At 39.0% G+C, this 19,210-nt stretch overlaps 1 protein-coding gene across 1 annotated transcript; it reads right to left on the reverse strand.

The window, feature by feature from the left end:
* Positions 1–478: 478 nt before the first annotated feature.
* Positions 479–13,065, reverse strand: LOC144958998 (uncharacterized). The gene is made up of 6 exons (XM_078891312.1): positions 12,251–13,065; positions 10,651–10,792; positions 8,530–8,678; positions 6,018–6,153; positions 5,079–5,229; positions 479–2,262 (listed from the first exon to the last, which is right to left on the reverse strand). Exons 1-6 carry the CDS (start codon positions 12,300–12,302, stop codon positions 2,155–2,157), a joined length of 738 nt encoding a protein of 245 aa, XP_078747438.1. The 5' UTR covers positions 12,303–13,065; the 3' UTR covers positions 479–2,154.
* Between the last annotated feature and the right edge of the window lie 6,145 nt (positions 13,066–19,210).

Below are 19,210 nucleotides of genomic sequence, written 5' to 3' on the forward strand. Positions count from 1 at the left end.
ACTAAGTCTCATCCAGACATGAGCACAGGCCCCAACTAAGAGAGATAGACTCAAATGCCTACAAATCATATTATAACATGTAAACAAAACAATACTGTGCAGTGCATAACAGTCGGAGAGATGATTTACAAGGAAAAAAACATCATCTCCCAAAACATTTGACTGTTTCCCTCCCAGCCAGGGCCAGGACAAAACCAAGCAAATCTCATTCCAAGACAAAGCAATTGGAAAACAGACACAGGGTGATAGTAGAAGTCACAGCAAGTACCTCCCTGCCCACTATGGGAGGTCAGGATCCCCACCCAGTGGTCTCCGGTCAGAGTCAGAACAAAACTTAACTGTAATCTCATTCCAAGACAAAGACAGAAAGCGATTGGAAAACATGAATAAGGGTATAGGAGACACAGCAAGTACCTCCCTGCCCACCATGGGAGGTCAGGAACCCCACCCAGGAAATAGATTAATACAACTCAACAGATGTCCAAAACGAGCTTTATTAATCCATCTAAAGTTTCTCTGATATGAAAGCAATTCAAAAAGTAAGTGTTCATCAATGTTTTTTCCAATAGCGGGAAATTTATCTAAGTCCTTATAAAATTTTAATTCAAGTTCAAGACAATCCTACTTTTTTTCAAAGTAAAATAGATTTATTTCTGAAAAAAAAAAATCACACAGAAACACAATAATAAAGAAAAGATTAAAGTTTCCTTTTCCAGATAAACGATTTAAGTAGGATAAATCTTATGACTGACGAACATTAAAAAATTGTTTTAGGTCGATGGACTGAATATATAAAGCCTGAAAACGACTTTTATGGCTGTGCTTAAGCGTAAGTGCACAAAAAAAGGCATTGAAACAAAATAAAATAATCAAAAGCTGCGAAAAATTCTGTGGATTTCATGAAATCAAATATCCATTCTAAAAAGTAAATAATAAAATAAGAACAAAGTAGAAGATTTGATGAGTTATCTAACTCTTCACTGTAAATAGAGTGGAATTCACACACACACAAAAAATAGGGTTTCCAATTGAGGTATGAGTATGGGGAAGCAAAAAATATGTAGGCCAGTGCTAATTTTCTTAAAAAGAAGTTTACAAATTTATAAAGAGCAATTGTCTAAATCAATTTCAACAGTAAGTTAATAGTATGAAGAGCACAAACATTGGGTAAAAACTTGTTGGCTTTGGGCAATTTCGATGCAGAGTAAAAGTAATTAATAAACATTACTAAGTACAAAGTACAGGAGATCAAAACAGATCAGAAAGAGTAAAATATACACGTACATTTACATAATAATAAGCACAATATGATATGATAAAAACACTAGTATTATCTACAAAAGAAAACAACAAATTTTTAAAGTGAAAAATTAATCAGCTGCTCTTCCTTGAAAATATTTTTTTTCCTTTTGAGAAAATACTTTTTTTTTTTTTAAATCCTGGTTACAAGTTGGAATGGTGCAGATTTAAACATATGATATTAGATTTGTTTATGAGATTAACATAATTTATTTATATCACTGAAATTAACAAGTACTGTTTTCTATGTTTTTGTTTAAGATTTCAAATACATACTTATACATAGTGCATATCACTTTTGTTCATTGATCTGTTCAGGCAAGGCATTTTAGTTTTAACAAACATCAAATAAAAACATAACATTATATAACAGTCAATATGGTGAAGATTCGGCAATGTAGAAAAAAAAAAGAACTTCACAGGAATCAGCAGAAAATATTGTATATCTCGAAACATAGTTATTTCAAGTTGTTTCATAATTTCTTATCTTTTTAATTCAAAAATAGTCCATTTGCCGTTTTACATCAATATAAAAACATATATAGCTAATACACTGCAGTCTCCTTATGATAAACCTATCTAAACAGACAATAATGCTATCGTATCTGAGGGTTATTGAAAGTTATTGTATCCAAAACACATTCACTTACGGGAAATTTTTATTACTGTAAAATGGAGTAATTTTGCCTCAATAGGCTCGGAGTATTGTGGGTTGGAATTTATTTTCGTTGTTACAAAAAAAACTCAAAGAAATTACAGACAAAACTAAATACAATATGATAAGTGTGGTATAAAAAGGGGTCACTAATGGAAAATGCAGTGTACATCAAAATTGGAAAGCATAAACATTTGCTTTTAGGTCTTGATGGCATAGGACGGGTACATTCCAGGCTTGAACTTCAGAGGCTTCAGTCTTGATTGTGGTACTCCGTTGATGAGGATACTGCCCAGAACTGTGTTTGTCTGATGAAAAGACGAGATTTATTTTGTAAATATATGTCTCACTTATATATTTGCATTCATTGTTGTATATTTCCATTCTATAAAATACAATATATCTATTTTTCATCACTGGCCATAAAGGGAAAGAAAAACAAAGCACAAACCAAAAAGTAATGAACAAAAATGAATATAACAGCACAAACCAGACTAACAAACAACAATCTTCAACAAGATACATTGCAACCTCTCTATCACGACACTGTTATGACCAGAAAAAAAAGTGGGGGGAGGGGGGAGAGGGTAAAGTTCTTGACAATGGCTGTCCTTTCTCAGCTATCGAACAGTAACAAGTTTCAAGAGGAGTAGGCTACCTTGAAAACAATGTCATGTGGCTTGCCTGAAAATATTTCACTCCTGACTTGTCCACAATTATCTGCCCCTGGTCTATAATGATTACCATAATGTCAGTGCATTGATCGCTAGTTTTTGCTTTAGCTTTACATTTGCATTCGTTGGAAGTTGTTGCTTTTCATCTCTATGGTTCTTTTCATTTTTATGGTTCAAACCAACGCTGTCTATTTTCTCCCTGTTCTTGATGATCATGATCAAGCTGTTATGGGGAATTCAAGACCTGTTTTGTAGGTGATGCAAAGCAAGGCAATGACAAAAAAGCTAGCTTAGGTAACACAGCGAAATTCACAAACATTCACTAGCAAATGAAAGTATTACATTTGGTGATTTTCTCTTGGTAGAACTAAGAATGGACATAGTGATTCGTTTTCGTAATTAATTGAGAGATCAATGATTAGAGATTATGATATTGGGTGCATTGTGTAAGACCTTATAGCTAAGGTGTGTTCAGTAGCAGTAGCCGGTCAACTGCCATGACGCTCGTCAGTCAACGTTTGTGCAATGAGAAAAGCCTGCTATGCTTTGCCTCACCAAATGAACAGGCCTAAGAGGGAACAGATATTATTGGTCGGACAATCAAGCCTTCTCAATGGCTACAAAATCAAAGTGTCATTGGTCATTTTCATTGGACCAGAAATTTTGCCTTGATAGTCAATTTCACAGTGCAGATTACCGCCATATCAATGTCCCTTTATAGGGTTTTTACTAGAAAATATATATACATATACGGTATGTCGTTATAATTTTTTAAAAATTACTAATGATGTATATGTCTGATCAAAAATAAGTATACACATTTAAAATCGTCATCATATTTGGAAAATGTTGCATTCAACTGTTTGGCTTTGTAGTTTTTGGTATTATACACTGTCCCATTGTCTTAAAGAATTTTGTTTTTATTTCAATTTGCCTTCTCCATGACATGCAAATATTTTTTTTGCACCACCCATCGTTCACAAAACTCGTCTAGGACAAAAATCTTATAGTTGATGTCTGTCTTGACTCCTTCCAACTAAAAAACCATCTTTTGTCATTCATTCCAACATACATTGACAATGCAAAGACATAAGTTAGAAGCATGTAGTCGTGTTGTTAGGCACCTTAAAGAAGACGCCTCAGTCAGTAAAGTAGCAATACAGTTAAATTTTACCAATTGGGGGATGATTCAATTATTGATGATGTGACCAAGTCACTCAAACAGCTAGAAATCAATAATTAAACTATCCATCCGTTAAAAGTTGAACGAATCTTGTCATTTCACTAACTCAGGCATCTGCTTCAAGGTATACGACCCATGTGATTCTAAATTACAGTGCAACCCCTGGATAACGACATTGCCCAGGACTGGAAAATTATGTCGTTATCCAAGGGTGTCGTTATTCCGGGGTTTTCAAGATGGCAAAAAAGGGGGCGTGGTGAGACCCATGAATACCTAACAGTAACAGTGCGATGCGCTGTCCAGTAGTGCCGCGCTGAGGACCGGTCCCAAGAACCGGTCCCACGGTTCATTAGCTGGGACCGGAGGACCGGTCCCAAGCCGACGAACCCTGGACCGAACCGTTGACCGAACTGTTAAACCGAACGTTATTATCCTCACTTCTTATCTTTCTATTTGAACGGTCCCAGCGATTCTAGTTTCTTTACTGCCTTTTCTCGGTCCTTTTGCCTAGGTCGTTCGCCTAACCACCCATCCCACTTAATTAATTGCATCAACCCCCTCTTGTGTGTGTGGTGGGGTAAGAGGGGCCGCGAGACGCCTTGGACGATTCCATTACTCGGGGTAAATTTCCTAATTTACTACACACTAATGATCGCAATGACAATGATCTATTTTGACGACATCACCCCTCTTCTCTAATGGGTTATTCTTTGAAATGATGTGACTACTATAAGATGTGTGTTTGTGTGTATGTGTGTGTTCGTGTGTGTTTCGAACCTAGCTGGTCCGATTTTTTTCTTTTGGCTATCTGTTGTCACCGCTCCTTTCTATCGCATTGTTGACATTTGATGATACAATAATATTTTTATTTCGTTTGGTGTTTTAACTAATCAAATGATACAAGTTTCACATACTATAGCTTTCTTCAAAAAAAACAATTGTAACGTCTGTATTTTCAAAAACCACCATTAGATTATTTGGGGGGGCCCCGATAGCTCAGTTTCTTCATTTCTTGTTTTAAGTGGGCTGCACTATACTTCAAAATATGAAAATCACTCTACCCATTGAAATAAATTTTGAATCTCAGAAAAAACCAAAACCATAGAAAATTAGAAACCCTATGTCAAAACTATTAACAGATAAAATACCAGCAGACAATCAGTAACAAGTTTGAAAATACTGGCATGCTGACAATATTTCTGGTGTTCTGGCTGGCATTCATGATTGATGTCAAGATCTGCAAAAACTTGTAAAATAAACGACTCACCAGAGCTTCCTTGCTCGACACAGCGCTGTTTGTCTTGGGGCATGAAGACATGGGGAAGAACTTCTCCAGTGTTTCAACAACAATCTCGATGAATTTCTTGGAACAGGAACCCTTGTTCTCACGGAAGCATTGCTCCTCAGTACGGACAACACTGAAAAATCACAATCAACTGAATGAAACTCGTGGGACTTGATAACAAATTACATCTAGACAAATTTTGTATCGTGGACACTTGTCTGAGGCTGACACAGAAGGACTTTATTTTCATCATATTATGTTGTGACAAAAATACTATATCAAAAATAATTAATATATTTTAATGTTTTTTTTTGGCATTTGTTTTGCCCTTTACACCAGACACCTGAGGTAGAACAATTTGAACACGACCGGCCTTTTAAGAGTTAACTACGTCTTTTCTAAAAAAAAACAAAACGAGAGGGCAAAAATTACTTATAGATAGTTCATCCAAAATATGGAAGTGGAAATGACATGACTTCATAAGTTTTTGAGAATTCGTAAGACAGAAATGCTGTAATATAAACAAATAAATTTTAATGTTAAAGCTTTTTCAGATGATTTGGGGTTTTGAAAAGGAACGGGGAGGGGGGAGTTGTCAGAAAACTCTTGACTGCACCCAGAATCAATACTGGATCCTTAATGTGTGAAAAAAGTGCTCAACCAACAGCTATTGGGGCCCTCAATTCCGTTCAAGGGAAGACTGGAATATCTCAGATGTCAACTACTGTCCACATGTGAGCTAGGATGAGGTGACTTGCTCAAAGACAAACAACAAGGTAGGTGGGGACTCAAACCCATTACCTCATGGTACAAAGCAAAGACACCCCCCCCCCCCCTTATCCCCTCCCATTCCCATCATTTATTTTATTTGGCACTAACATTTTAAAACCCCAATTTCTCTATGTAGTAAAATGTAAATACCTGCAAATCAAACTGCTCATGTCCAGGCTCTTAAGATCAGTTGTCGATGCCACCTTGTTTTGAAGGACGGACAATCTGCTCATGTAACACTGTGCAAAATCTTGGACATTGTCGTCCATACATTTGTCTTGAAGAACTGTGAAGAAATTTTTTTAATACGGAAAATTTAAAAACAGAACACAATCATATACACTGTGACCCACTTATGACATCGTAGTGACTGTCGATTTTATGCTGTTATAATTATAACAGAATATTGCTATGTCCAACAAATACATAAAATAAAGGAAAAATGAAGGTAAAATGCAACAAAGTGAAAGAGACAACATTTTCACTCGCTTTCACAACCAAACTAAAAAGCGCAGATTTGACTAATCAGCGAGCAAGCCTTTTCATTGGATACCCACATTCTTGATTTAAATGTTCAAATCAGTCTTAGGTCGATATGTCACTAAGACTTGTCTACTTGAAAATTTTTTAATTCGTAATTTATAGGAGATAAAAATGGTAGTTGCAACAGTTAACTTTTAAAAATCAACAATTTACTCTCACAGAGATTAAAAATCACTTCAAAATCCTTATAATTACGTAGTCTGACATCAACTTTCGTTTTCAATAAGTCTGAAATTCGAGCCAAAATTTCGCAATTCTACGAATTCTACATAATAGTGTGCAGATCTGGTCACTATATGTTGGATTTGTTAAATCTTATATCATTATATTTGATATTGAATAACTAATAATAAATGGGATAATAAAACAGGACTTTGAAATAACGCTTGGTATAAGTGGGATGTGGGATTGCAAACGACGTCATTTTAAGGGGTTTCCCTGTGTTACAGTTTAAAAAGCCAAACCGACATCCACATGAGACTGAGACAAAAGCTCATTTTTAAAATGAAATTTAGATTAAGAGGTTTCACTCCAAGTTTCATTTCAAAGCAGACATCAATGATTCTGATTGGGGTTTTTTTTTTTTGTTTAAAAAAAAAAATTAAATGTAATTTCTATTTTCCATGACATCATACCAGCTGATTACACAAAAGACATATCAGCAATTTAGGTGATTGTTTTGTTTTTCAGGGTTTTACGGTGCTTGCAACACATTTAGGTTATATCAGCGCCAGTAAAAGGAAGAAAATGGGATAGTAAAAAGCTCTAGTATTACAATTGAAGCACCCAAGAAAAAGTAAGACATAGGGGAACTGGGAACAAAGAGGGATCAGATGTAGATTCCAAGAGCACACCACCAATGCACTTAGTTTGAGATCACCTACAAGTCTCATCCGGACACAAGCACAAAATCCAACAAAGAGGAATACACTCAAATGCTTACATTATACATTCAAAATAACAAATATAATAATACATAACAGAGAGATGACTTACAAGGAAAAAAATATCATCTCCCAAAACAACAACTGCATTTGACTTGTTTCCTTCCCAGCTAGGACTCCGGCCAGGGCCAGGACAAAACCAAGTAATCTCATTCCAAGACAAAGACAGAAAGCATGTTGGAAAACAGATATAAGGGGATAGAAGACACAGTATATACCTCCCTGCCAACTATGGGAGGTCAGGAACCCCACCCAGACATGTAGGTGAGTAGATAGGTGATGTTGTACGTCTATAAAGTAATGAGATGGAGGACGGTAATTCCATAAATAAATAGATGAAAGATGACAAGTGAAGTTTTAGTATTTTAGTGTTAGCCCATTATAAGTCGAGGCAGTTTCTTTATTTTTAAGGGTTTTGCAGCCCATCGTGTGGATATTTTGGGTTTTCACTTGACCAACTCACAGACAATCTTATTGATCATCCTGCCTGTTGACAAAGGGTAAACCCAAAACGTCCACATTATTTGTCAGTGTTGACAACCCTTTTTTACTATACGTATTTATTTCGTTACGTATCAAATTTTATCCATTGTTTTATAATCAATCCATTCCACACAAGTACTTTCTTACCAAGCAAACACTTCTATTTGTTTTCATTTTGAGATTGTACACTTACAAAACAAAACTTTTCAAATACTTTTCTGCCATTTGTCTGGATGTAAATTGATGTGCAATAAGTGTTTTTATTGTTTTTCTTATTGGCTGAAGAAGGCTTTTTGAATCAAAAACATACCGTGTTTTGTATTTTGTTCTGTTATATTCATTTTTTGTTCATTACTTTTTACAGTCCACAGCTTCTAACAGCTTAGTATCATCTATTCCCCCAGAGGGCCACGTGGAAACAAATTTCCATTTCATTATCATTCAAAGCAAGTCACCTTTTGTAGTAATACAATAATATACCATATCCATCAAAAGCTTAAACAACTTACTTGTTCATGACTCAGTCGGGAGTTGTCATGTGTGTAAATTGCCTTATTCAAAAGAGACATCAATAGGGACATATTCATTATTGCCAAATACACCACAAGCATTACTTTTATTCAAATAATAAATGTGCAAATTATTTAAATAGTCAATGACTTTTTGTTAAAATATAAAAGAAAATTCCTTACTGTCTTTGTGATCACACATAAATTTCATTCCTTCTGCCATGTTCTTTTCCACAATCATCAAATCGATAAGAGTTTTAAACTCCTTTGGCAGGCAACGTTCCACTTTGTCCTTCATGCACATTACAATTTTGACCAATTCCTTCTGGTAACTGGATAGAAGAGAACATGCAATCTTTTTACAATCAATGGACTGAATCTTTATTTCTCAAACTAGAATTTTTCTCTAATACTAATAACTAAAAATGACCCACTTTTTTTGCTAGTTATTTTGGATGTGGAGATTTTCTCTTTAACTCTGATGAATATACTAAGAGAGAGTTAGATGTCTAGGGGAGTTCAGTGATCGTAATCACAGCAGAATTCACTGTATACAATATTGTTATTGTAAACAATCCAAGTGTTCATTCATCACAGAGCCTTCATCTTTTATATACAATAAAGAAGAAAAATCCCAAAGTATGGTACTGTAATCGATGAAAAGAAAATGGGCTTAACGTCACCAACAATGCTAGAGTTCGAGCCAATAATTATCATTAAAATCCATCAGACGGTCTACGTCAATGTGTGCACAGGGGAGTGAAACGGACTATAATACAAGAATTTACTGCTCAAATTAAAATAGCCTCATAATGTTCTCTCAGATTTGCATCATCATCATTACTACCACTACCACAGCTACCACATCATTATCAATATTATACCAACCACCACCACCATCACATCGTCATCATCCTCGATCCTCATCATCACCACCACACAACACCATCATCTTTTACACCACCACGACAACCACAACCACCATCATTACACAACAAAAGACACATCATCATCATCATTATTAAATGCAATACTGCGACCACAACCACCACCATATTATCACTATTGTCACAACTACAACCACATCCTCATCATTACAACCATTAATACTGCAACCACCACATCATCATTATCACTAATATAACCACTTTATCTTCATTACTACCACCACTATACCAACCACAATCACATTATCATCACAACTACTACAAAGACAACACCACCCTCATCATCTTGCACAATACTCAATACACGCTATACATAGAGGTAAGCTCCATGAACTCGCAAGACTACTGTAAATAGAGGTAGCCTTTAAAAAAGCAGGTAGTGCAAAATAGTCAAATAGGTGGGAATGGGAATGTTTTGTACCCACATTTCTCAGCTGTTTTTGGGAGCTCTGTGCTGGCTTTACTCCTTTCCTCAGTTTTCTTTGCCTATTTTCAATCTTATCAATTTTCTCAAATAGTAGTCACCATTGATTATCATATGACCTTTCTTAATAAAAGGCCGTCTCTTAGGATCATACCATACCATCCTGAACCCAAAGCACGGAGGACAACATTGTCCAGAGAAACTTTGAACTTTTTGACTCTTTGGGAGTGGAAGATTAAGATGATTTCAATGGATACAGAATTTTTCATTTAGTGTCAAAATCATGGATTTATGTCTCATCTATTGTCACCAAACTATAAATAAGTTTGGATCTTTGTTTAACATGTTGATCAATTGCTGGCGACAATGTTCTGCCCTGTCTTTCTGTTGAGGATTATAAGGTTTAACATTTAACACTGATGATAGCACTGGACAAAACTTTGCTTGAACTTACTTTAAAAAGTCAGTTAAATTAAACATGAAAGCTTTGAAAAATTACAGAACAACCCACATGTGTCTTTACAGCTGGACATATAAATATAATCAATTTGCCAAAACCAAAAAGGGATATAGTATGTGAAATTAGAAATGAGAAGTTTTTAAGATCCCTGAATTCAAATGTTAAGTATTCTAAAATACCATACTTTTCTTTTAATCCTTTAAATTTAATGGTGAGAAAATTTTCAAAATTTTCCAATCATAATTTCTTCCATTATGTATTAGGTCATGACAAAAGACCTAATTGTTCTTCTCAAGAAAATACGTAATAATGTGCCAAGGACTTCATTGAAGACAAGAGTCGTATCATTGTTACTGCTCTCTTTGTGGATAAGACAAGATGACAGTTAAGTTGAACCCTTTCTGTACAGCATGGTTCTGAATCAATTTACTAATTTGGTTATAAATATTTGAAAGCCATCATACAATTCTTACTTGCAAATGAATGTTGGCTTGGCCATCTCGTCAGGGTTGTTCATCATATGTTTGTATACAGCCATCATAAATTCTGGATCAGTATGAGCAGCAACACAGTCCATCCCATCTTTTTGAATTTCCATCTCATTGAGTTCGCATCCTGAGGAAGACATAATGAATAAATATTAAAAGGCAAGCCTCTTAATTGTAATGAAGATGACGTCATTCCATTAAATGACACCCATTAAAAAGCTGCATCAAAAGAAATGAGAGAAATTCCATAAGCTCCTCTGCTTTGCATCTCTTTCAATTAGTATTTTCAATGTGGATCTTTTGTCAGGCGTTTATTTATATACAATTTGTCAATATATAGTAGTAGTATTTTTAAAACTCTAGAACTAACCTTGATAGATTAGTGACAGTTTAAAATTTCCTAATATGGCCATTGTTTTGGTTCTCTGTTGTTGAAGTATTGAAAGGTAGTGCAAAGCAGTCCCTCGAGTTTTTTTATTCCTATTAGGGTCAGCTTGAGGTTGGAGGATTTATTTTCTATTAGGTTTAGTTATATTTCTAAGAAAAGGACCCAGGGTGTTTGTATTTCCTATTAGGGATGGTTAAAGGTATACTAGGTTATATTTTTTCTTAGGGTTAGTTTAAAGGAAACCTTGGGTTGTTTTCCTTAGCACAAGGAGTTTTTATTGAAGGCCTCCCACAGAGACTAATAGTAAAACTGAGTGTTCAAAAAATCTTCAATAACTGAATTTTCGTAATGGAATAGTTTAGTATTATTATTATAGAAGGCAGAGAGGCACAGCGGTATGGTCTTTGCTTTCTACACAGAAAGTACGGGGTTGAACCCCTCCCTTGTTGGCCTTAAGCGATCCACCTTGTCCTAATTTACAGTGCTGAACTGCGGTCAATGTCAAAGTTATTTAGTCACCCTTGGAAAAAATGATGAATAAACTTAAGGGAATTTTATCTCTTTTTAGTTATCACTTTACCTTATTATTAACAACCTAGGCTACATGTTATTATGATTACCAGGCTGGTGGTATCAAGCTACTCAGAAATATTTTTTTAAACTATGTAAAACCAAATAGAATAATAATATTCTTGAACTCTTTCGTTTGGAACTTTGAATGCATTCCTATCTTTGAATATGAATTATCAGATCACTACAAATTTCCATGATCAGGGGAAGAAGACCGTTTGCTTTTAAAACTCTCTCTTTCTTTTTTTTTTGGGGGGGGGGGGGGTATCAATATGGATAGTGTAGTTATACTCCTGTTATACTCAAGGAAAGGAGGAGGGAGTGGGGTAGAGTGATCTAGATAGATAGAAGAAACAGGAGGAAGAGAAGGGAAGGAGGAGGAGAAAAAAAGAAAGAGGGAAAAGTGAGAGGTGTGGAGAAAGAGGGTATTGGGAAAAGGGTAAAGGAAGAGAAGAATCAGCCACATCTTTCATTTCAAGTTTAAAATGGAAACAGTTAAATATCGATTTTATGATGTAATGGTTAAAATAATGGTAAAATTGAGTGATGGTTACATGATACATGGGTATGATGAAGAATTGGAATGATGAGAATGAGTGGAATATAAAAATAGAACTCAAAACAAACCTTGAGCAGCTATCGCAAGGAAAGCGACGGTGATGATTTTCATAAAAAGCATCTTTATGATGAGAAAATATATCAGGATTTTAGTTTCCTCGTTCAGGCAAATCACAGGAGACTTCTCACGATCTCAATCTATTAACGATCAATGAATGTCGATAATCAATGATCCTGGTCGAGCAGCTATCTAGCAGTCAGTAAACAAGAACTGCCACATAGTTTTGCTAAAACTTACCAAATATTTTATTAAATTCCAAATTCACCAACGTGATATGGATTTTCATTAGCTAGTTGTCCATTTCAGATAAAATTGGAAATTGCTGCTATGCGTTTATCCAAAAAGCTCATAACATTCCCCAACCGAATAAAAGGTACCATTACACAAAACTATGTGTAGCCTTGAACGTTTATTTTCGTTCTATCTAAAGGCATGGTTTTGTTCATTACAACCCATGTATAGTGGTTTTAGTATTCTATTCACGACGGAACAAAATTAATTTTGTTTTTAAAAAATCTTTCTATTAACGATTTATTAACTTTAACACTGCGTGTGCACATATTTTTAAAGATGATATTTGTAATTACAATCCTCCTTTTCTTAATCCGTACCGCAACAATCGAAATACTTATAATATAGATACTAAAATACTAACGAAAGAGTGAAAATGGAAAGGCTTCGTATGGGAACAAAACAGACAATGGACGTTTCGGGTACAAACCCTTCGTCAGCACAACAATACACAAATAAACGTGGAAAACAAATAAAATATAATGGAAAATAACTTGTGTCGTCTGTACTCAATGGTGGTTGCAGTATGAATGAAATGTTAGCGTGGCTTGGATAGAGGATAGTGTGCCCCAGGGGGGTGATCTAATTGATAAGCAGAGGTCAGCGTCAGGGAACAGAACTTTCCAGACTATAATGGAAGATAAAAGACATATTGGTAGTAGTAGTAGTAGTAGTAGTAGTAGTAGTAGTAGTAGTAGTAGTAGTAGTAGTAGTAGTAGTAGTAGTAGTAGTAGTAGTAGTAGTTGTAGTAGTAGTAGTAGTAGTAGTAGTAGTAGTAGTATAGTAGTAGTAGTAGTAGTAGTAGTAGTAGAACGCTGTAGTGGAACAGTAGGGGGGGGGGGGGGGGGGGGTTTGGAGGGGGCGAGGTGAAAGGGTCACGGCGGAGGTGGGGAGGGGGGTTTGTTGGATGAGCGAAGGTCGAATCTTCGCGAAGGAACGATGCGATAGTAAAGTGGAATACACCAATAAATAGATAGATGGATAGGCAGATAGATAGGTAGATGGTCAGAAAAGAGGGGAGAGAAGGGAAAAGAGAGAGAGAGAGAGAGAGAGAGAGAGAGAGAGAGAGAGAGAGAGAGAGAGAGAGAGAGAGAGAGAGAGAGAGAGAGAGAGAGAGAATTAATAAAAAAAAAAAAAAAAAAAAAAAAAAAAAAAAAAAAAAAAAAAAAATATAAAAAAAAAAAAAGGGGGGGGGGGGGGGGGGGGGGGGGACGGGGGGGGGGGTTGGTTTGAGGCGGACCGGTAGAGAGGGGGAATCAGAGAGAGAGAGAGAGGGGGGGAGGGAGAAAGAGGGAGGGGGGACAAAGAAAGAAAGAAAGAAAGAGAGAGAGAGAGAGAGAGAGAGAGAGAGAGAGAGAGAGAGAGAGAGAGGGGAGAGAGAGAAAGGGTGGAGGGGAGGTGAGAGAGGGCGAGTAAACAGCCGAGTGATAGCTGGGTCTATATGTATATTAATGGATGAAAAAGTGGATGATTGGACACAATGAGAGAGAGCTAGGAAGGTAGATGACTATGAATCGGTGGATAATCAGTAGATAGATTGCTAGCTAGCTAGCTAGATAGATAGATAGATAGATAGATAGATAGATAGATAGATAGATAGATAGATAGATAGATAGGTAGGTAGGTAGAGTTGTACTTTTAGTAGTATGAACAGTAGTAGTAGTAGTCGTAGTAGTAGTAGTGGTAGTAGTAGTAGTAGTAGTAGTAGTGGTAGTAGTAGTAGTAGTGGTAGTAGTAGTAGTAGTAGTAGTAGTAGTAGTAGTAGTAGTAGTAGTAGTAGTAGTAGTAGTAGCAGTAGTAGTAGTAGTAGTAGTAGTAGTAGCAGTAGTAGTAATAGTAGTAGTAGTAGTAGTAGTAGTAGTAGTAGTAGTAGTAGAAGTAGTAGTAGTAGTAGTAGTAGTAGTAGTAGTAGTAGTAGAAGTAGTAGAAGTAGTAGTAGTAGCAGCAGCAGTAGCTGTAGTGGCAGAAGTGAGAGCAGCAGTGGTGATGAATATGGGTGACGTTGACATCTAGTGGTGGTCAATCCTGGTGTTGAGTCCGCGTGGAGTCAGCGTTCCCAACAACTTGATCAGGTGAGTTTCCCTACGTCGACGGGCGGAAGTGTCCGAATGGCAAAAACTGAGCACACACACACGCACACACTGTACATCGCAGTGGTCTGGCAGATTGAAGTGTCTGGCCACTGCTGTGTCTGCACAGTTCGATATGTCACGCAAGTGCTGCACGAATCTGTCACCCAGCCTCTTTCCGGTCTCACCAACGTAAGCAATCCCACACAGGGAGCACGTAATCGCATAGACTAGATTACGGTCAGTGCAAGTAAACGGCCGCCTGATGTCCCAAATCTTGTCTGGAAAGCTGACTCTGTCATACTCCCACAGGTGCCCACAAGTCTTGCATCGGGGTCGCATACACGATCTGGCTTTAGGTCCATCCCTAGGTATGGGTTCCAGGCGGCTTCTGACAAGGAGATCCCTCAGGTTACGATCCCGTCGATATGCTACCAACGGGGGTTCTGAGAAAACTCTGTGGGTGTCTTCGCCCGCCTGGAGGATCCCATAGTTCTGCAATAGGATGTTCCTCACTTGATCGGCATGGGGGTGATGCGTGAGGACTAAAATGGGACGCTGTGTCTCCTGCTTCCTGGCATTGCGAGGCCTCATTGCTGCTTCTCTCGACACGAGGCTGGCTTTCCGGACAGCCTTAAGCAAAACCCTTTCGGGATATTCCCGTGCCCTAAAAAAATCGAGCATGCGATCACGTTGAAGCGCAAATTCATCATCTTCCAGACAGAGTCTCCGTAAGCGGAGTATCTGACTGAATGGGATGGAGTCTTTGCACTTCACCGGATGGGATGACCGATAGAGCAGGTAGCTGTGACTGTCCGTTTCCTTGTAGTGTACAGTGGTCCGTACTCCCGTGCTGGTCAATACAGCCTTGATGTCCAAAAAGTTCACCTCAGAGGTTGAAATCTCATAAGTGTACTCTATGGACGGGTGGAAGGAGTCCATCGCTAGGATGAACCCTTTCAACTGGCTGTGGGTCAATGACGTAATGCCGAAACAGTCGTCAATGTACCTTTTGAACAGCTCGGGGGCAGGTCCACTGTACTGATGGAAGAAGGTTTCCTCAAGGTAGCCCATGAAGAGGTTAGCATATGAGGGACCCATCTTGGTGCCCATCGCAACACCTGAGATCTGATGGAAAAATACATCATTGAACTCAAAAGTGTTGAGTGTGAGCACAAGTTCGGTGAGCCTCACAATGCTGTTGCTGGAAATCCCTGGTAATGGATGGCGGTCGACGAAATGCCTGATGGCACGCAGTCCGTCAGGATGCGGTATGGATGTGTACAGTGCCTTCACATCCATGGTGAAAATTAGCCGTGGACGTTCATCCTGGAATCGAATTTCGTCAATGACACCAAGAGCATGGTTAGTGTCCTTGATATACGATGGCAGGGTGGGAACTATACGTTGAAATACCGCATCGAGGAACTGCGATACCTTCTCAGTGGGGCACGAGATAGCCGACACAATCGGCCTTCCAGGTGGAGTGTCAGACAATTCCCGGATCTTGTGTATCTTAGGGAGCATGTAAAAACATGGATTACCTAGGTCGCTGGGGTCGTGTTTAAGGACCTCTGCTCTACTAGGTAATTCTCCCTGCGATATCAAAGACTGGATTGTCTGGTGGACTCTGGTGTTGTTAGCAAGTGTTGGGTCCGAAGTCACTTTCTCATAAAATATCTGGTCACTCAATTGCCTGTGGCCCTCAGCTCTATAGAGCTCAGCGTCCCAAACAACTACGGCCCCTCCTTTATCAGCCGCTTTGATCACTATATCACGACGTGATCTAAGTGATCGTACAGCAGCCCATTCAAGACGGGTGAGGTTAGACCTCTTGATAGGTGTGGGTCGTAGTGCCTCTATCTGTCTAAGACAAGTCTGGATAAACAGGTCGAGTGTAGGGGACTTGCCAGGACTAGGAGTCCAGTTTCTTTTACGTCGTGAAAAAGCGGCAAACGGATCCTCAGGGTCACGGTCATAGTCATGGTCACGTTCATCATCTTTGAAGTGATACTTCAAGCGTAAAATACGCATGAAGCGACGTACATCCGACTCAATGCGGGACTGATCGGACGTTCTTCGCAGTGGGATGAACTTGAGACCTTTCCTTAAGACCGATTCCTCTGCACTGCTCAACTGGATGGTCGGGGGGACAGAAACCACCAGCCGGTGGTTGTTGTGGTTCCTACTGGGGGGATAGCTCCAACATTATCCATCACGTGGGTGGGTTCGCTGGTGGGTGGGGTGAATTGATCGCTTCCAGACTGGTCCCCGGCTGTTGGAGGGACTCCCAAACCACCAATGGTGACTGGCTGGTTATGGGTGCCATTAAGAGCAGTGGGGCCAGAGGAAGGTTCAATGGGTGAATCCACCGATGGGAGTGTTGCCGAATGGGAAGGGAGGTTATCGTCAAGATGTGTAATTCTGTTAGGAAAGAGAGCATCTAATTTACTGGTTTTGACATAATTTAAGCATGCATGGTAATGTTGATTACATAAATGTATGAATAACCTAATGGCTTTGTAAAGTAAATGATTATGATAAGTACGATGCCTCAAGCATGTGGAGGATGTGTCGATGGTGTGTGTTAATTTGGATATCTGTTTGCGAAGGATGTCTGTAGTAAGTCTAAGTCGTTGCATGGCACACTTGGATTCTAATTCCAGAAACTGGGAGAACTGGGATGAGGTTAGAGAGCCTAAAGAAGGGTGGAAATGTGAAACGAATCCTTTAGGGGCCGTGCGTTTCCTAAGGCATACATTAAGAAATTCAAGTGGCTGCTAGCTCGAGTTTTATAGAGGGTGGCGTGGGCGAGAGTGTAGCCTACTTGAGATAGGTGGATAGGGAAAGAGGAAAGAAACGTACGAATGTCCCGTAAGGAAGAGCGCAAGAGTTGCTTGGGAGATGTATGAGGCATGGTGAAAATAGGGAAAGAGGGCGAAAGGCTAAAAGGATGAGTAAGGTAATCAATAAGTATAGGTAAACTGGAGAGGCGAGTGAATGAGAGAAAGGAAGGGAGGGATAGACTGTGGTAAGAGAGAGGTAGTGGTTGAAAACGTGGGTGTGGTGAAAAATAATGCTGAGATGTAAATGATAAGGAGAGGGGGGGGGGGGGGTAGTGTGCTAAAAGAGGTAGACTGGTAGGGGAGAAGAGTGTAAATAAATATATAAATATGAGAGTAATGAAAAGGTGATGATAGTGCAATGTTGGATAAAGCTAGATTGATAAACTGAAAAGTATATTTAAAAAGTGCAACATATAGCAGTACAAATAAAACAGAAATAAACACTATACCTACGTAAAGCACTAGGTAACACTGATGGGGACGGTCCAAAAACACGGTATGGCAGCAGAAGTATAATTCAAGTGAATCAACGAAAAAACTCAAATGAGAGAAGGTATCGCAGTTCCTCGATGCGGTATTTCAACGTATAGTTCCCACCCTGCCATCGTATATCAAGGACACTAACCATGCTCTGGTGTCATTGACGAAATTCGATTCCAGGATGAACGTCCACGGCTAATTTTCACCATGGATGTGAAGGCACTGTACACATCCATACCGCATCCTGACGGACTGCGTGCATCAGGCATTTCGTCGACCGCCATCCATTACCAGGGATTTCAGCAACAGCATTGTGAGGCTCACCGAACTTGTGCTCACACTCAACACTTTTGAGTTCAATGATGTATTTTTCCATCAGATCTCAGGTGTTGCGATGGGCACCAAGATGGGTCCCTCATATGCTAACCTCTTCATGGGCTACCTTGAGGAAACCTTCTTCCATCAGTACAGTGGACCTGCCCCCGAGCTGTTCAAAAGGTACATTGACGACTGTTTCGGCATTACGTCATTGACCTACAGCCAGTTGAAAGGGTTCATCCTAGCGATGGACTCCTTCCACCCGTCCATAGAGTACACTTATGAGATTTCAACCTCTGAGGTGAACTTTTTGGACATCAAGGCTGTATTGACCAGCACGGGAGTACGGACCACTGTACACTACAAGGAAACGGACAGTCACAGCTACCTGCTCTATCGGTCATCCCATCCGGTGAAGTGCAAAGACTCCATCCCATTCAGTCAGATACTCCGCTTACGGAGACTCTGTCTGGAAGATGATGAATTTGCGCTTCAACGTGATCGCATGCTCGATTTTTTTAGGGCACGGGAATATCCCGAAAGGGTTTTGCTTAAGGCTGTCCGGAAAGCCAGCCTCGTGTCGAGAGAAGCAGCAATGAGGCCTCGCAATGCCAGGAAGCAGGAGACACAGCGTCCCATTTTAGTCCTCACGCATCACCCCCATGCCGATCAAGTGAGGAACATCCTATTGCAGAACTATGGGATCCTCCAGGCGGGCGAAGACACCCACAGAGTTTTCTCAGAACCCCCGTTGGTAGCATATCGACGGGATCGTAACCTGAGGGATCTCCTTGTCAGAAGCCGCCTGGAACCCATACCTAGGGATGGACCTAAAGCCAGATCGTGTATGCGACCCCGATGCAAGACTTGTGGGCACCTGTGGGAGTATGACAGAGTCAGCTTTCCAGACAAGATTTGGGACATCAGGCGGCCGTTTACTTGCACTGACCGTAATCTAGTCTAT

Source organism: Berghia stephanieae, chromosome 13 (genome assembly GCF_034508935.2).
Source record: "Berghia stephanieae isolate SIO BIC M18660-M18661 chromosome 13, UCSD_Bste_1.3, whole genome shotgun sequence".
Taxonomy (NCBI): domain Eukaryota; kingdom Metazoa; phylum Mollusca; class Gastropoda; order Nudibranchia; family Aeolidiidae; genus Berghia; species Berghia stephanieae.

Excerpts from the sequence above, each read along its gene's own strand:
- LOC144958998 (XM_078891312.1), bottom strand. The coding sequence starts at position 12,302 with ATGCTTTTTATGAAAATCATCACCGTCGCTTTCCTTGCGATAGCTGCT. Across the intron at positions 8,679-10,650 it reads AAGCCAACATTCATTTGCAA|TTACCAGAAGGAATTGGTCA; the intron begins GTAAGAATTGTA and ends TCTTCTATCCAG. Across the intron at positions 6,154-8,529 it reads TATGTGTGATCACAAAGACA|TTCTTCAAGACAAATGTATG; the intron begins GTAAGGAATTTT and ends ATTTCTTCACAG.